At 38.5% G+C, this 17,671-nt stretch overlaps 1 protein-coding gene across 4 annotated transcripts; it reads right to left on the bottom strand.

Moving 5' to 3' along the window:
• Positions 1-72: 72 nt before the first annotated feature.
• gtpbp3 (GTP binding protein 3, mitochondrial) lies at positions 73-14,978 on the bottom strand. Of its 4 annotated transcripts, none has more exons than XM_044043129.1 (11): positions 14,688-14,978; positions 13,594-13,868; positions 13,016-13,102; positions 12,249-12,331; positions 11,561-11,680; positions 8,013-8,085; positions 6,872-7,015; positions 5,410-5,575; positions 2,089-2,219; positions 1,205-1,379; positions 73-812 (listed from the first exon to the last, which is right to left on the bottom strand). In XM_044043129.1, the coding sequence occupies exons 1-11, from the start codon at positions 14,744-14,746 to the stop codon at positions 581-583; spliced, it is 1,545 nt and encodes a 514-aa protein (XP_043899064.1). In that variant the 5' UTR covers positions 14,747-14,978; the 3' UTR covers positions 73-580. The 4 variants fall into 4 exon arrangements, with proteins under 4 accessions (XP_043899064.1, XP_043899065.1, XP_043899067.1 ...); XM_044043130.1 differs by having other exon boundaries at positions 13,594-13,865; XM_044043132.1 differs by having other exon boundaries at positions 13,594-13,776.
• Positions 14,979-17,671: the final 2,693 nt, after the last annotated feature.

Below are 17,671 nucleotides of genomic sequence, written 5' to 3'. Positions count from 1 at the left end.
ACTCCGATCAACACACAAGACTAGGATCAATAATTTTCATACATGTATACAGTGCTTGACAAATTTATTAGACCACTTGTCAAAAAAAACCCTGTCAGAAATCTTTCAAAAACTTGAAACTAAACATCCAAACGTTGAGTCCACAGCCTCACAGATCTGCAGCAGACTTTACTCATATTGTTGTGACTTCTGTGCCTGTGGTCCAGAAATCAAAAAGTTTCAAAAATCTATTTTTATATCATGACTTAAATCTTGCCAAACACTTGTGCAGCAGATGGGGCCTCTGAGGCACCTGTCACCAAACAAAAACTATTTCAGTCTTAGTTTTAAAAAAGCATCAACACATAAATAAACATGTTTGTGTCTTGGGAGCAGAGGTGATTCCACAGCCAGGAACACAAATTTCATTCTCTTCACTCCGGGCTATGCCTCGAAGCCTGGCACCGTGCCAAGGCTGTGCCCTTTTGTCCAGTTCTCTTTATTGACGCTCTGGGACGTCATGAGAACACCACAGCCCTGCTATCCAAACATACCCATAATTTATTACATGTTATTTGTGTTTTCACTCTCGCTCATCTGACTATTTCCCAATGCAGAAGTCTTTGAAGATTATATCTAAGATCTCCTCTGCCGCAACTCGTCCAGTGATCCGGCCCAAGCTGGTGAGAGCCAACCGGACACCCTCTGCTGCCAGAGCAAGGTCAGTGTCACGGTGCCTTTTGTACTGAGCCAGAGCTGCCACACACTGCTGCAGGTGGGCCCTGTGGCGGGCCTGGGTCAGGGTGGGGGCTCCAGACAGGGGGTCGCCACACCTACAGAGGAAGTGAGAGAACAAAATGAACCAGAGCAATAAAACTTCTCTTCTTACTTTGTGCTTTTTCCAAACCAAAAACACAAGTTAAAGCACAAACAGTTTTTATTTGCAGCACAATAATTTTGCATTTTTGATTCATTTGTTTATATTTAACCAGTAGTGCTCACACAGATCAATGAGACAGATGCACCCTTGCTAAATTGCAGCAGGAATAATACACAACTCCTTATATGGACATCCTGGAGTGTGTGTTGATAGGCCACATGTTCAGGTTTTAGAAAATGCATTTTGTTGTCTTCTTATTTGTAATTTGTAATAATTTGTATAAGATATATAAAATGAAACATGTAGCATGATAAATAATTATTATATAATATTATTTCTGCTTACAGAGTTTTGACACTGCTGTGCAGCACTGTCAGAAAGTCCTGCAGTCCATCATTAGTGTGACAGGAGATCAGACAGACAGGAGGAAGTCCAGAAACCCGTCTCATCTCTCTGTCCAGCTTCTGTCTTTCACACTCAGGCAGCAGATCACTTTTATTCAACACCAACAGGCACCTGTCTGAATAAAACACAAACCAATAACAATAATATTTTTTTTTTTTTTTTTATAAAGTATTACATACTGACTTGGGTCATGTTTAACTAGAGAATTTGTATTTACTTTGTTATGAGGTAATTATGTCGCATCTTTAATTTATGGGATTTGTGGAGTGAGCCAAGCTCTGTAATTTAGTTTTTCTTTCTATAATAACAATATAGCTCTAATAATACTACTGCTATTACTAGTATTTCTACTTCTACTTCTTCTACTACTGCTTTTACTACTACTACTACCATTACTTCTTCTTCTACTACTACAACTACTTCTACTTCTTCTACTTCCACTTCTACTACTACTACTACTACTAATTCTACTTCTACAACTACGACTACTACGACTACTTCTACTACTACTTTTACATCTACTACTTCTAGTTCTTCTACAACTACTTCGACTTCTACTACTACTACTTCTACCTTAAAACTTTTACTACTACTACTTGAACACTGCACCCCATTTCTATTCTGTTCTAGAACTGATTAAAACAAGCGTTAACATTTACTGTTGTGAAATACTCCACTACTGAACATTTTAATGATGTGACTTCTAATAGATGACCAATGACAGGATAAATTACATTTTAGTGCCAAATAACTGAGCAGTTCAATTTCAGGTCATAAAACAAAACTCAGAACTGAAAAAAGTGCAGGTGAAAGAGACATGATACCTGTCTCAGGCTGCTCCTGGGAGGACAACACACACATCAGGTGTGTCTGAAGGACGTCTACAGCCTGTTGCGCATCAGTGAGAAGGTGAGCACAGTCCACAACTACAAGAGTCAGATCTGCCTGTTCGACCCTGGACACAAAAAAACCCCACACACAGATAGATGAGCGTTTTAACCAGGATTCGGACCAACTGTGTTATGCTGTAGTGTACTGCAGAGGAATAAATAAGAAATGCAGCCTATGTTCCACAAACAGTATGAACGGAGATGGTCATATCATTCATGCTGAATACTCTACGGTGCTACACCTCTGTCCCTCTGTGAGCTTGCAGCAGCAGCAGCAGCAGCGGATGCTTGTACTTACCATGTCCTTCCTGTAGTGACCCCGGTCACAAGCCTCTGGCCTGCTCTTGGCACAAAAAAAATCCCTGACATGCTGTCCACCCTTCCTATACACTTAAACAAACAGAATTTTTTATATTTGTTTTACGTTTTATATTTTATTTTTCCTCTGATTCTGTTATGACACAGACACATTTTGAGAAAGTCACCCATTTATAAGTGAATGATTACAATTAATTATTGCATTTCCATGAATACAACTAGAGTGGGTCATTGTTCCACTTGAAACTAGTTGGAAAGCAGTCATTTAATATCTCATCTCCATCTGATGCTTTTCAACCTGCCAAGTACAAATATTGGAAATGTTCCATATCTTGGTCTGAGAATCTGCTGATTTTTTTCATTATGTAGAGCTCCAGGAGCAGACATCATGCAATCCCGTCATTCATTCATCGCCTACCGCCTTATCCTCCACATGAGGGTCGTGGGGGGAGCTGGTGCCAATCCTGGCTGACAAGAGGGCGAAAGGCGGGTCACACCCTGGACAGATCACCAGTCCATCACAGGGCCACATGGAGACAAATAACCATTCCTTTTTCACACTCACACCTATGTTTAATTTAGAGTGTCCAATTTGCCTAACCCTCATATCGGCATGTTTTTGGACTCTGAGAGGAAACCGGAGAACCCGGAGAAAACCCACGCACACACGGGGCGAGCATACAAACTCCATGCAGAAAGGCCTTTGTTCCAAACAGGTTGCAAACCCAGGTCTTCGTGCTGCAAAGGCAAGAGCACTAACCACTTCACCATATGGCCCCCAATCATGTCAAATCCAAAACAACATAATTTTGGCAGGAACATGTACTGTAGTTTTAGCAACACTATTATGTTACCATACAGAGTCATTATTTCTTGATCACTTGTTAGATGTTGGAAAACATCCATGTAATACAGGAAACATGATTGCAGTTTTAAAATAATAAATTTTTCAGGTTAAAGTGTCAAGTATTTAGTGTGACCTACACTTACACTTGAACAATAGCACGACCTGGGCTCTCTTAAATCTGGAGTGGAATCCTAATTAACCCTGTGAAAAAGCTCTACTATGCCAGGTTTACTCCAGATATGCTTGAGCATTACACTGAGTAAAACTGATTGAAAGTTTCCTGATATTATAATCTACAATGCCATCATTTCTAGTGTTCTGCATGCATTCACATTATTGACAATTCCTTTATGGCACTTAACGCTTATTTCCTAATACAACATACCCCTGTCTCTTTCTTTACTGTGACACACACATCCTGCTACTGTACTGACCACCTATACCCCCACGCAAGTTTCCCAGAACAACGCCGTCACTCCCTCGGACAGGAGTGCAACCAGCTGCACACATGTGGCCCTGCCCATGCAACACGTGACGCGCGAAGATAACAGCACCTGATGAACATGTGCTTTTATGTATGCTGCATCGTACAAACGTGGCTCTTCTCTGATCATCCTGCGTGGTGTAAAGAGCTTCAACCTGTTATTCTGTTCCCGAAAATCTCTTACATTTTAACCAGTCCTCTTATGTCCTCTGTCCAAATCTGAACAACGCAACTGAAAACAACATACAATATGTGCCAGGCAATATGTCAGGCAACTCATCTCTCTGTCAGCTGGGGAGCGGGAAAGTGTTTTTACCGGACCCTCAAAGATCTCGAAGGATTTCTTACTAGCTTGAATCTCTTGATTATAGTTTACATTACACACTTTTATTGTAATGTCTACACACCTACGGACTAGGATAATGTAAAGTTTATCAGACAAGTGAAGATATTGGAGTACTGCAGGTCTGGAATAATGTCTGCTCTGATGGTTTCCATCCATAGTAAAAAGCACTGCAGGATATACAGTATACAGTATACAGTATACAGCGTAAACTAAAACTAATTAATTCACCTTTCTATACCTAGATTTGAGTCGGCTCACTGGGCTTCCTCTCTGAGAAGTCAGAAATTAATCAAGTACAACATTCAATTAAAACTTATTGAATGCAAATAACTAACTATAATTTGACATCTTAATATAGAAATAATGATGTACTGTTTGTTTCTTTGTAAAAAAAACCCCTATATTTTAAAAATATAATTTTGGTTAAAGAGCTTCTACATACTGATGTACTAACCATTACAGAAGCATGAAAAAGTATGTTTACATAATTACAATATTGATCATTTAGGGCAACTGTGGCTTTGGGTGGTGGTCTAATCTAATGAATTTATGAATTTATTCTAATGAATCTAATCTCCGTGAATTTAAAGTGCTCAGTAAACTAAAAGTAAAAGTAAAATGTACTGTAAATAATGCATAGCCATTTTAATGTTGTAGCTGCGGTATTTATGAACAGTTCTTACAAAGACAGGAAACGTTCAGTCATAAATCAGTTATTAATCAATGTGTGGCATGAGCTGTAGGCGTAATTACATTTCCTTATGGTCTCCAGAAACATCTCAGTGCAGATGGACAAGTGTGTGTATCAGGGTTGATGCTCGTATGAGTGAGTGAGTCTGCCTGTTTGTATATGATGAAGTGGTGATGACGACCGCTACCACCGCTGCTATTCTTCCCTGGTGTAAACAGTGGAAGTGGCTGTTAGTAAATGGTTGTGTATGTCCCGGCTCTATATTACACATGAAGAAAAAAAAATCGTTACACAACCTCCTGAGTGTTTGTCCCATGTATTTATAACCGTGGCTCAGTAATAAGAATAAACTCTGGAGGTTACACAGACATCACAAAAATATGATTGCATGTACGAGGGAAAAGCGCTGACTTATTTCTTCCTTTCTTTGTTTCCAGTGACATAATCCACTGATCCCAGGCCTAATTCGTCCTGTTATATTGTACTCAGGCAAACAGGCAGGACTCTGCGTATGTTATTGTTTTGTATTCAAGCAAAGTTATGAAACTGAATTAAAATTTCCTCCCTACCTTTCCCGAGCTCGACGGACTCCCTCTCTTTCCACCACGTCTGGGCTGTCTCTGAGGCCCGCTGTGTCACTCAACAGGACGGGGAAGCCGCCTATGTCCAGTGCTGTCTCCACTATGTCCCTGGTGGTCCCAGCCATGGGAGACACAATGGCAGCAGGTCTCTGGCCTGTATTTAAAAAAGCACAAAGGAGGTAATTTTCAGCAAATTAGAAAAAGGCCAAAATCATGAATGTATTTGTCCAACTGAAAACTTTATGACCTCCCCAGCAAGTTTGTGGTTAAGACATGTTCCTAGTGAAGACATAAAACCTGAACAAGTCTTCCAATAAATAAATATTAATAATAATAAGTTATTTTCCTGAACAGCTATGCAATTTTTCCCCACAAACATTAGAACATGAGTAAATTGTTAAATGTCTTCAGGAAATTTTAACTATGGAATAATACACATACAGTGTGTTGTTCTGAATATTCCCAGCAGTAAATAAATGTAACGTCCATGTTATTCATAATGAAGGCACAAGTTTTGTAACCACAATGCAGCTCTATATGACACTACAGTGCAATACAACCTAACAAGATTTGTAATGGTGATATGTAAAACTGCTTCAAATGATTTCTTAAGCATCTAATGAATAGGAAATCTGACATAAAATCACTGAAAGCTCTATTGTACAGAGTGGATATAAATAAAGCTGATACAGTACTTAAGTTCCACACTGTCCAAACACTACAGGAGATTTTCCCCTCATGCCTTCCCTTATTCTTCATGCAGGTCCGTTGCACTCAATCCTATGCCAAATAACTCTCATTATTACTTGCAAATTGTCTGGCCAGACTGAAGACTTATCTGAACAGGAACAGATAATGGGACTTTATCTTAAACTTGATAAATACCCCTATTATTCTGATAGGAAGCAGTGAGGACCCACAACCGAGTCTCCACTGGATAGTTTATGTAATGGGCTTCTTAATGATTTCAGGATACAATTTCATAAACAAACAGAACCCCATGCCATAAACAACATGGGATTCATTAGGTTGATACCAAATGACCCTAGAGAGTGACTTATAATCAGAGAGGAAAAGGCAAACACTGATTACATAAAACACATGTAGTACTTGCTTACATCTACTGTATATATGGACCTGTATGATACACAGTAATGACTTTTCATTATGTTCATTACATTTTTCTAAACTGTGATTCCAATAGCATGTGGTGCATGGCAAGAATCAGAGAGATGTCACAGCACAGGCAGTAGAACCTGTGTGAGGAGAACTTGAAATATTTGAACAGTTTCAGCTTTATTCCAAAGTCAGTGTGTGTCTCTTTGTTTAAGATATATCCCCCTTCAATATTGTCCCTTAATAGAACAGATATTGCATTCTTTATTTCCTAACTATGGTTGACACGATAGTAAATGTGTATGTGTGTGCGATATTACTCAGGTCCTCTTACAAAGTGTGTTGAGCAGGCTACTTTTTCCCGCATTAGTAGCTCCCGCGATGACCACCTGCACGCCACTGCGAAGCCGCTCGCCCTTCCTTTCGTCCTTCAGGTGTCGCTCCATCTCTGCCTGTAAATGGCAAACCGATGTGTCCACTGCCGGTGGTGAGAGGGAGACAAAGACAGAGAGGGAACAGGACATGACGAGTGTGTCATGTTTAACTTCACTTTCATGTCCTTGAAAAAAGAATTTCTGTCCTTTGAGGGAAAAAGGCCTGTCGCCCTGCTCCTGACACTCTGCGTCTAGACCAAAAATGGGTCATGGACGTGTCTCTTTCCCCTTGGACTGAAGCGGAAAAACGTGTTTAACAATGCAGTGCGTCAGCAATAAATCATTTTTCTTACAGTAGATAAATTTGACCTGTCTACAATCCTGAAGCACATTACATACAACAAATGTGGAATGACTTGAAATGAAACTTTTAAAATTTAGACATAACAGAAATCATGTAACCTGCTGTTTCTTTGTAGGTGAAAATGGAAGTTATTTATGCCAGATTTTCTATTTTTGGGCCTCAGTGTATTATTATTTACTCAGAGGCAAGAGCCACAATTTTGTGCCACCGAAACAAACAGGAGTTCCCAGGGTTTATTGTGTTCACACTTCACAACATCTGAGGCTCTCTAAAGAGCTCTGCCAGCGCCAGACAGTAGGCGACAGACTCAGGGGGGACATCCCTCATGTGCACACGCACACACACACACACACACAAACACAACTTTGGACTGTGAGAATGAGAAAACTGGCAAGTGAGACAGTGGACTGTAGATGGTGGTGCTTGCTGCACTATTTCTGTGAGTGGCATGGCAGGTTGTCTTTGAAGGCAAGACGAATGTTTTTGCCGTCCCCCTGGTCTTCTATCCACACATCCTTAAGGAAATTGCCTTTTGAGCAGTACGATGTCTATGGCTTCTACCTGCTGTGCAGCAACCTCACACGAGAGCGTTAGAAGATCCAAACAGGAAAGAATTCAGACTCCTCTCTTTAGACAGCGACAGAACCTTGAGACCCGCACACCTCCCCTCCAAAGCCCCAGAGATCACTGTCCTGTTATTTTTCTGCAGCACACAGGACAAAGTTCACCACACATACCTTGGTTTAAAACCCCGTCCTCAATTAGTTCATCCTCACTGAAGTCGATGAAGGCCTCAACATGAGCAAGACACTGTGAGGCATGAAAAATAGAGATTAGAAATTCAATTTAATTCAAATAAATATACATATATATATATATATATATATATATACATATATACATATACATATATATATATATATACACACACACAAACATATATACACATACCATTAAGTTAATTTGAAAACGACACACAGAACATAGGAAATGTGAATGCAATGAACTGGAAACAAAATGTACAATACATGTCAACAAGTAAGACTTCAACATGCAATTTAAAGAAGTTACTTGTAATAAAAATGAAAAAACATGTATAGCTTACATCAGTAAAATATACAGACTGCACCTTCAAATTAAAGTTGAGATCATTTTAAACCTACTTAAAATCAGTTCCAGTATTTCCAGATTTCCATTTTACTCGTAACATAAACTGTAAGATGTTTGTTTATCATCAGACCTGATTTTTAATTAATTACATTTTTGATTTGATCTGTTACAACTTTACATAACAATGATGATGTTGTCCAAAACGCCATGGTTTTTATTTTATATTAGAGAGATATTGAGAGAAAAGTCGTTATTGTTTGATACAGTATCAGCATTCTTGCTATGTATCATTGATAAATGCCTGATGATTTATCTTATTTCATAATTGCTTATGATTGATTTTGTGTTGTCTGAACCATCATTATGCCTTAAACTGTTTTTAGTGCTCTCCGATACATTTATTCACTTTAGATACCTTGTCATATACTGACATTAGATTAAAGGGTTTCTTTACGTGCATATTTTTGAGAACATATTAAATCAAGAATACAGATTGTCAGAGTATGAACCACTGATCACTATCGTGATTGACATAGCAGAACATAAATACAATAGTAGTATAGCTGCACAAAAACAGGAAGCGTCAGATTTCCATACTTTAATCCTTTCACAAAAGTGGGAAGCCAACTGTGACAAAAACAGCATTGTTTGGGTGTCAGATAAGAGTTTGACCTAAAGCATCATACAGATGGTATACCGCTGATTAAATGGATTTCCAGAACTCTGAATACAAAATAAAGGCCTGTGAAAATTGCTTCTAGGAACTGTGTGAAGAAAGCTGCTGACAAGCAGCTAACCAGTTTCTCATGGGAGAAGACCTGGCCCAGTTTGGTCTGATCGGGTGCCAAAGCGTTGCAAAATCACTTGTCCACATTTTCCGAAACCACACGCAGTGGAGGAAGGTTTGGCTCAAATCCACTGAGGTGAAGTGGTCATGTGCAGTTAGTGACCTGCTGCTCTGTACGAGATGCAAAAAGGAAAGCGCAGGCTCTGTCAGGATTACATGTAAACAGGATAGACATAAAATCACAGTTGCCACCACATTGTAAGACACAATGTTCAGTTGGACTACTTTTGAATTAATGTAAGAGGATAAAGGTTAACTTCAAATAAAGTCTTTCCCAAACAGCTTATATCTATGAAGTGAAAACTATAAATTTAAATATAAACAAACGTCCATTTGTTTCACACCAATGTCAGATGAGTTCAGCTCCACACGACTCTCTCTTTGTTTGTCAGTAAAGCAGTGTTTGGATCTTGTGTCGCCCACATACATTGCTTCTCTTCCACAGTAAAGATGGAAGAGGGCAACAGCAACTCTGCTCTAGTAAAGTGAGACCGCAGAAAACAGGTTGGGATATGCCTGGAAACAAAAAGTGAAATATACTGCTAGAAAAATGCCCCAAAGGCGCAGCCGCCTCTGTACAAACAAACACTACCTCGGTCAGGTCTGATAGTTTTGCTTCACAGAGCCTGTTTTCAGATGAAGGACGCAAGATAATCAACTGATAACAACAACAATGCAGCAGCAGCATAGAAGAACATATAGTACAACAAACAATACAAAGCCAGATGCTCAGAAAAGTATGGTTGTTGTTTGAGTAAATAGCAGCAGGTTATAGAGCAGACGATGACTTTAAATACATCTTGTTCTTTAAAAGTCAAAAATAGAGTTGCCACTCTGGACACTTAATAGCAGCTTTCCTCAGGAAAGTCCAAATTAACAACTCGACAGCAGTGACTCATGTCAAGACAGTAAACAACCTGACAGAACATCTAATGTTCTCAAAATGTTCCTTTACGGTGTGACATAATCACATAGTGATAACAACCGTCTTAGGGCTGCAACTATTGATTTTCATTGTAGATTAATCTATGAATGACATTTGTCATCAATCACTTGGATTGGATTGGATAGATATTACGAATGGATAGGCTGTTAAACAAGGATTTTGGAGCTCAAAATAATACGGGAAAGAGGTTCCGGACCTCTTTGGTCCAAACTAGTTGGTAAAATAAAATGTGTAAAATAGAACACTGTAAAGGATAAAAACACTTAACAATGCACAGTTATTGCACAGAGGATTGTATAAAGTAAACCTGATTGTTTTGTGTGTGTGTGTGTGTGTGTGTGTGCCTGTGATCTATCAGTGTTTGACAGCTCCAGTAAAGAAGCTGTTCTTCAGTCTCATGGTGTCATATTTCTTTAAATGTCAGAAAAAATGTGACCAAAAGGTAATCTGTGTCTCCCAAACATAAAGTAAAGGTGTGCCATAAGGTTCTGACCACGAACTAAAGATATTCAGTTTACTTCTAGAGAGGACAACAAACATCTTCCCTGAAGAATCTAATGGAACATTAAAAATACATTTTTAATTTTTACTTGCTGGGATGTAGAAATGTTTCCATGTTACTCAGCACGTGCAAAATGATAACCAAGTCTTAATTTTTGGTTGAATGTTCATGAATTCAACTTTGACTTTTGTTTTTCCCAGAGCTGAAAGTGATGCAAAACAAGTATCTACAGTACATCAATATTTTGATCCTCACTAATGAGCAGAAAATGCACACAGTGCATGTGCTACAGAACCATGGAAAACAGGAAGCCTCAGGTTTCCATAGGTTAATCCATCATCAGTGTGGTGAAAAAGCAGCTGCAGAAGTACAAAACAAACCCGGAAAGCATTGTGTGGGAGTGAAACCACTGAGATGTGACCTACAGCCATAGTACCTGCGGGTTGTTTCCAATATTGTTTTCGGAGAAACACTCGATATGAACATGGACAATGTCTCTCCAGGGAGAGATTGAGGATTCAGGATTGTGGAATCTTGTCAGGCTCTTGTCAGGATGCCACAACACAGGCTAATTCATAACAGGACAATGCATTGTGATTTAAAAAAGGATTTTCTGTTGGAGCCCAGTCCACCTGTCAGTTTGCAGCTTTGGTGTTAAAACAAAATTGACTAACATCTAATCACACTTAAGACTAACGCAAATTGAGCATGATAATAGGTCAAAGTTCAAGTGCAAAGTTGGTTATTGTTATTGTGATCAGATTTTATAACATTAAAGATTAGATAAATTAAGTGAGCTCCAGTTCAGGTGTAAAAACCTCTTGTTTGCATGTATGGAAACCTGTGTCACATGAATCGTATGAATGACTGGTCAACGTACCCGTTTTAGTTTGTGGCTCCAGTTCTGATAAAGGCGTCCCAGGTCTCCTGACATCTGCCTGAGGGCCTGTCTCCTCTGGGCTTCCGTCTCGGCGTGGATCAGGTCCCCGAGTCCTTCCACCTTCACAAAGCATGATACAACTTAATATTTAAAAAGAAGTAGTAATTGAAATACTGTGTATGCTTACAGTACATATATTTATTGTAATGGTCCCTTTTTCAATCTGACTGATTATGTGTACAATATACAGTATGTATACTGTATAATTTTATTAGAGAGGGATTCTATATTTATTATTTACAGGACATTATCACAATAAATATCACATGATTAAAAAGAGATTTGTATTCCTGAATGATAGTTGAAGAATTGTTATTTTGGTAATACACTTTTATTATGTTATTATGGGATAATTATTTATACCGAATTATAGTACTGCTCATGATAAAAAGACATATTTGCTATATTAATCTTTTAATAAGTTAAAACTTGACTCTACTGCTAATATTTCCTCTGAATCATAATAAAGGATAGTGTTTTATACACAAAATATCCAGATTAGCCCCACAAGTCTTCATACTTGCTAGCTTTTTCAAAAAAAGCTACAGATAGCTGTACTCGCATGTTTTTGCACAAAGAGGGTGTTTGTGTGTGTGTGTGTGTGTGTGTGTGTTCAATGTTCTTCTACCTCTGTGAGACCCAGTTTTCCTGCTTGAAAGGCCCTTCGCGTGAACTCTCCAGCTTCAGCAGGCCTCATGCCAGGCACGCTTCCTGAGAAGCACAAACACAGCATACAAACATTCAAAACGTGCAAGGTACAAGAAGAGCACACATCATGCACACAAAGCACATACACACGAACACACACACACACAGGAAGGAGGAAAATGCGGGTTCAACATGTCACTTGGGGTTCACATGGTATGAAAACAGGCACAACTGTGTGCAGGTTAAAGAGGTGACATTTTCATTGTATTCTCAACCCCTTTTTCAAGTCACATCAGCGAGAGACAATGGTGAGCAAAATCATTTACCAAATGGGGTCATGGTCCTTTCACAACGGCCAAATAATTATGTAATTATCACCCAAATAATACAGTCAAAATCTTTTAGGTACAAAAACTGTCAACTTACTCAAATATTCTAGAATAGAAATTTATATTAACATTTCTGATTGTGTAATACTGCCCTCTAGTGGGTCAGAGGGAGAACTGCATAACATATTGCCAGAAAGAGGACTAGATGTGTACGGTTTCTCTTTTAGGTCACAGTGATGCACAGTTGCCCAACTGGACCATATTCTATGTTTAAAATGCGTATGCAGGCTTTAAAAAACCAAAGTTATAAAAATAAATATACCATTAAAATCCTGTAAAGTCAGTGGATCTACTTAATTATATCCCATTATATAAGTTAATATCAGCCTACAGTTGGCTGATATGAACTGGATGTTACCTAGAGCCTGAAGAACAGCAGTAATGACAGCAGTACCACCATGGATGTGGAACTCCACACTGTCCTCTCCTGTGAAACTGTGAGGAGCTGATGACATGAACACAAGAGAGAAAACAACAAAACATTTGTCAGGTGCCAAGTGACAGGAAACCTTAAATAAAACCTTAGTATAAAGCTGCTTTGATTTGTCTCGATAAAAAGCTGTTGCAAAATGTGTCATGTTTGTGCCTGGTCTCTGTTTCTTTTGTTTTATCTGATTTACGTGCAGAAGGGGTGGGATGATGAGTGATTGGCAGGTGGGTGGTGGTTAGGAGGCTTTGTATGAGACATGCTATATAATAAAGTCTGATTGATTGATGGCTCTCAGAATATCATACTATAGTTAAATTGTGAAATTTGCAACATTCTGCCTTCACAAGATACCAAGAAACAAACATGATCTTAGTAAATACAAAGTCAAGCACTAATGTCATGAGCAAAGAGACTTCTAAAAGCTCTGATTTGGGATGTCCTGTATATATTGTGTATGTCATGAGTTCACAATTTTTTGTGTATACACTGTAAAAAAGAGAACAGACCAGGGAACCAGAGAACAAGTCCACGGTCCAACACTTCTTTGCCTTTGGCGTCTGTGATGCATCGTAACAAAGCTTTGCGTGGAGGAGGCAGGCTGCTGCGTGTGAGCCCAGCCATACACCTCAGTGCCGTAGCCGAGGCTGGACCACTGACTCGCACCACTGCAACACCACACCTGCCATGACCTGATGACAAGGCAAAGATGGTATCAGCATCAGCTAGTCCAGCTGGAACACCATCACAGGAGGACAGAAGTCTGCCGGGCAGAGTTCCTCTGCTGGGGATAAGAGAATGATTAGATTCACTTTAGCTTACGATTAAAATGTTGACATACACATACAGTACTCTCTTTTTATATATTTTTACTGTATAGGGACACAAAATATCATCTGCACGATATTGTATTGGCAGACATTGGCTTTAAAATGAATTATCCGATAACAGTAAACACTCCAATATCCACCAGTATGATGAATGACTAAAATAGTAGGCTGAAAAAGCTGTTACCTCCTTGACTTCTGTGCTAGCGCCCCCTATTCTTTTTTTGATGCCATCTATTTATATGGATGTTTTATATCCACATCTACTGTGATACAATATGAAACATTTTATGGTAATTTTACTAAAGAAGAGACTAAATTGCCTCCACAGTTGGGCAAAAGGAAAGTCACATATACATATAAATATATGTATATGTATATGTATATATATATAGATAGATAGATAGATAGATAGATATCGGTATTGGTTATCGACCCAAGCACTCCGGATATATCGGCATATTGGATATAGGAAAAAATCCAATATCGTGCCTCTCTAGAACTGTATATAAGCATCATACATGCTGTAGTGTATAAACACAAATCTGTTCAGTTAGAGATTGTAAAAGGAAACCATAAGGCATTATCCTTGTATGAAAAATAAAAATAAGAAATACAGGAGGGCAAAATATATGAAATATGATGGTTTATCAGGTGATTTAATAATAAAAGTTAACAGAGGAATATTCATACTTTAGTCCACTGAAAATATAACCACAAGGAAAAAAGTATAGAAGCCAGTAAATAATAGATGAAATTGATATAAGTAAACAAACCTGATCCTACGCGTGTGGATGGCAGCTCTCATTATTCCACGACAGACAAATGGAAACATAATTAAAGGACAGTGACACCAAATATTTCACTCATGGCTAATTTGTTAGAAACGAAATACGGTTAAAAATGTGTTCCGTCTTTTACAAAATCATGAAGCAGACATTTATCTTTGTCAGTCTGTGTAAGTGTACATTTCGGGGGTAATGTCATCTTGTAAATGTCGACAATTAATTATGTGAGAATGTTTTCTCATCGAGTGTGAAGAGTCTAACCTCACGTTCATGCCTCTAGTTTCTACACGACGACGTCACTCCCTCTGCTCACTGTTATTGGTAAACGTTTTCCACAACCACACACTTTCAATGTTTCTATTGGTTTTCAACCTGTCAATCTCGAGTAAGTCCCGCCTACGGTACGTGGAAAAATTTGGTCCGTGTAGCAACTGAAAGAGACAAAAACAAAATAAACCTATACTCATTTAGACCACAAACATGTTCCTACATTATGACAGTGTTTGCCACAAACTTTATTGCATTGTATTTAATTTCGTTGTTGATTAAACAGTTATTACAGTTATTGTTAAACAATGCTATCTGACGCTCGTTTCTCCGTGGCGACACTTGCTGACTTTACGGTAAAAATTCATGGAACCAAATAATCAAGCTGTTTTGTAAGGAAAGCAGCATCCGGTCTTCAAAATAAAAACTTTTTAATCGAAGAAATTCTCAACGTTTTTCATAGGTTCTTGACAAGACTGGCCACATTGTGTTCAGGACATGTATGACTACGAGCACACTGGAAACCGCACATTTGTACTGTACAGTTTTCTGTTTCCGAAATTTAAAATTAAATTGCAACAATCACAAATCAAATTCTCAAGTTAGAGTTAGAATAAAAACATTTTTTTCCATAAATTTGAACCTGAAAACCCAGCCAGTCTTGTCTAGAAAATTCTGTTTTTAGTTGGAGAATTTTCCATAAAAAAATAGACTTCTAATTTGAAAATTTCCAAAAACTGTTTGTTTATGTCATCACACACTTGCTCAAAATCCACTTAGAAACTCTCTGAAACTCATAGCTGTATTTTTATTATTTTTCCCATTCGCGTATGTGCTTTCAAACATGCAGACACACACACACATATATATATATATATATATATAGCGTGGGCTCACAACCGGATGCTGATTTCCTTACAAAGCAGCTTGATTCTTTGGGCCGTGCTTATTTTACAGTATGTTACCGTAGTCCTCTGTAATAAGGGCATTTAAATTCAGCGTCAGATAGCTTCAGTTGTTAAACACAAGTTTTCGTTATGTATGTATTTATTAAGTCAGTTTAAATAATTAAATTTGCTGCCGAATGATACATTTATAGCTGCTTAAATCCTGGTTTGATGAAAATAAGTTATCGTTATATTTGAAAAACAAAACTGGTTTGTAGTTCCCCCTATTGGCGTGGGGGCGTAACGGTTGGATTTAACATTCAACTGAGCAAAACAACAAACAAACAAAACAATTTAAGTTTATTTAAGACACAATTTAAAACACATTAAGTTGCTCAGAACTATTTGTGTTCTGTAAATCTCTCTCAAGAAATGATTTAAAGGGTTGTACAAATATTTTTTTGTTTTAAATAATGTATAAAGAGAAACAAATGAGACAAAATGCAAAATAGTTGAGGCTGTGCTTTTTAAATGGTTAGTTATTATTGGAAACAAAAAATGTCACTGTGTACAGACTGTCTGCTGTCCTCAACAGGCAAATCATCTTTTTGGGGGGTTGTTTGATTTATTGACATTTGATAAGTTAATATTTTTTGACTATAATTTTTGTCCATAATTATTCAGAACCTACACACTTACACAAACCACAGAGTATATACAAAGGCTTATACTACACATGTCCACAGCTCTGTGTTCCCCTCATGCAGCTCCTTGCAGCTGTCAGCCCAGTGCGTGGTGAGTAAGCACAATTTCTGCTCACATATGAGGTGTTTCTCAGCTAAGAGCCATCCAAAAGAGGGGGAGGGAGGGAGGGAGGGAGGTCTGCCAGACCATCTCTGTGGCTGCACCAAAAAAACACAGCATCGTGGAGGATTAAGCCAAGGAGATCGACCGTGTGCATGCTGAGGAGGCTTGTCCTGAGGCTCGGGGAGCAATCTTTAACCTGGAATCTTAATAATTCATGGAGTGCTCAGTGTGTGCACAAAGCATGACAGCAGCCGCCATGTTGCAGCTGTTGAGCGCCATCAATACATAACAACCATCTCTGTCTCTTCTGACCACAAAATGACTGTTCATTAGGCAACTGATCTCATTAAAGATGACAGATTATTTTGACTGGCAGAAAGTCATACACACATAAACACACAACTGTCAACTGTTCCACATGGTGGTAATTCTTCATTAAACTGTGTTAATACCATCTGTGTTTATTTTGAAGGATGTGTTTGTATAGGGTGTAGACTCACTTTGGTATTGGTTGACTTTTGTTTGCCAATTTTTTGAAGATATATGACAGCAGTGAGGAGGCGTGGCAACACAGTGTGAACTTTAAGGGAGGATGTCAGGCTTCATCAGTTTGTTGGAGTGTGTGACACCTTTAATCGGCCTAAATTTGAACATTTACAACATATCTGCTGCCTTTCTAGAGTGTACTCTGTGTGGCTGACAGGAGATATTAGTTGTCCCTAGAGCTGGGTGTCAATAAAAACTTAATCTATGTACATATATATATTTTGCCTTAATAAATAAATCATAGTGTATTTAAATCTTCAAGGACAGGGTGGAGTGCAGTTACACTAAACAGCAGCGGCCTAGGCCTGCTAGATTCTAGAACACTGTCAGAAAACCTATGTTCTCTGTTGCTGCCAAAAGAATGACTGTTTTTTTAAATCAGTAAATCCCATATGATTCATGAAGGAGACAATTGGGATTAAGCACAATTAGTAGTCATGCAATTTTTCATCGTCCATTTCCATC

Source organism: Solea senegalensis, linkage group LG14, assembly GCF_019176455.1.
Source record: "Solea senegalensis isolate Sse05_10M linkage group LG14, IFAPA_SoseM_1, whole genome shotgun sequence".
Lineage (NCBI taxonomy): Eukaryota > Metazoa > Chordata > Actinopteri > Pleuronectiformes > Soleidae > Solea > Solea senegalensis.
This window is presented reverse-complemented; position numbering and strand designations above follow the sequence as displayed.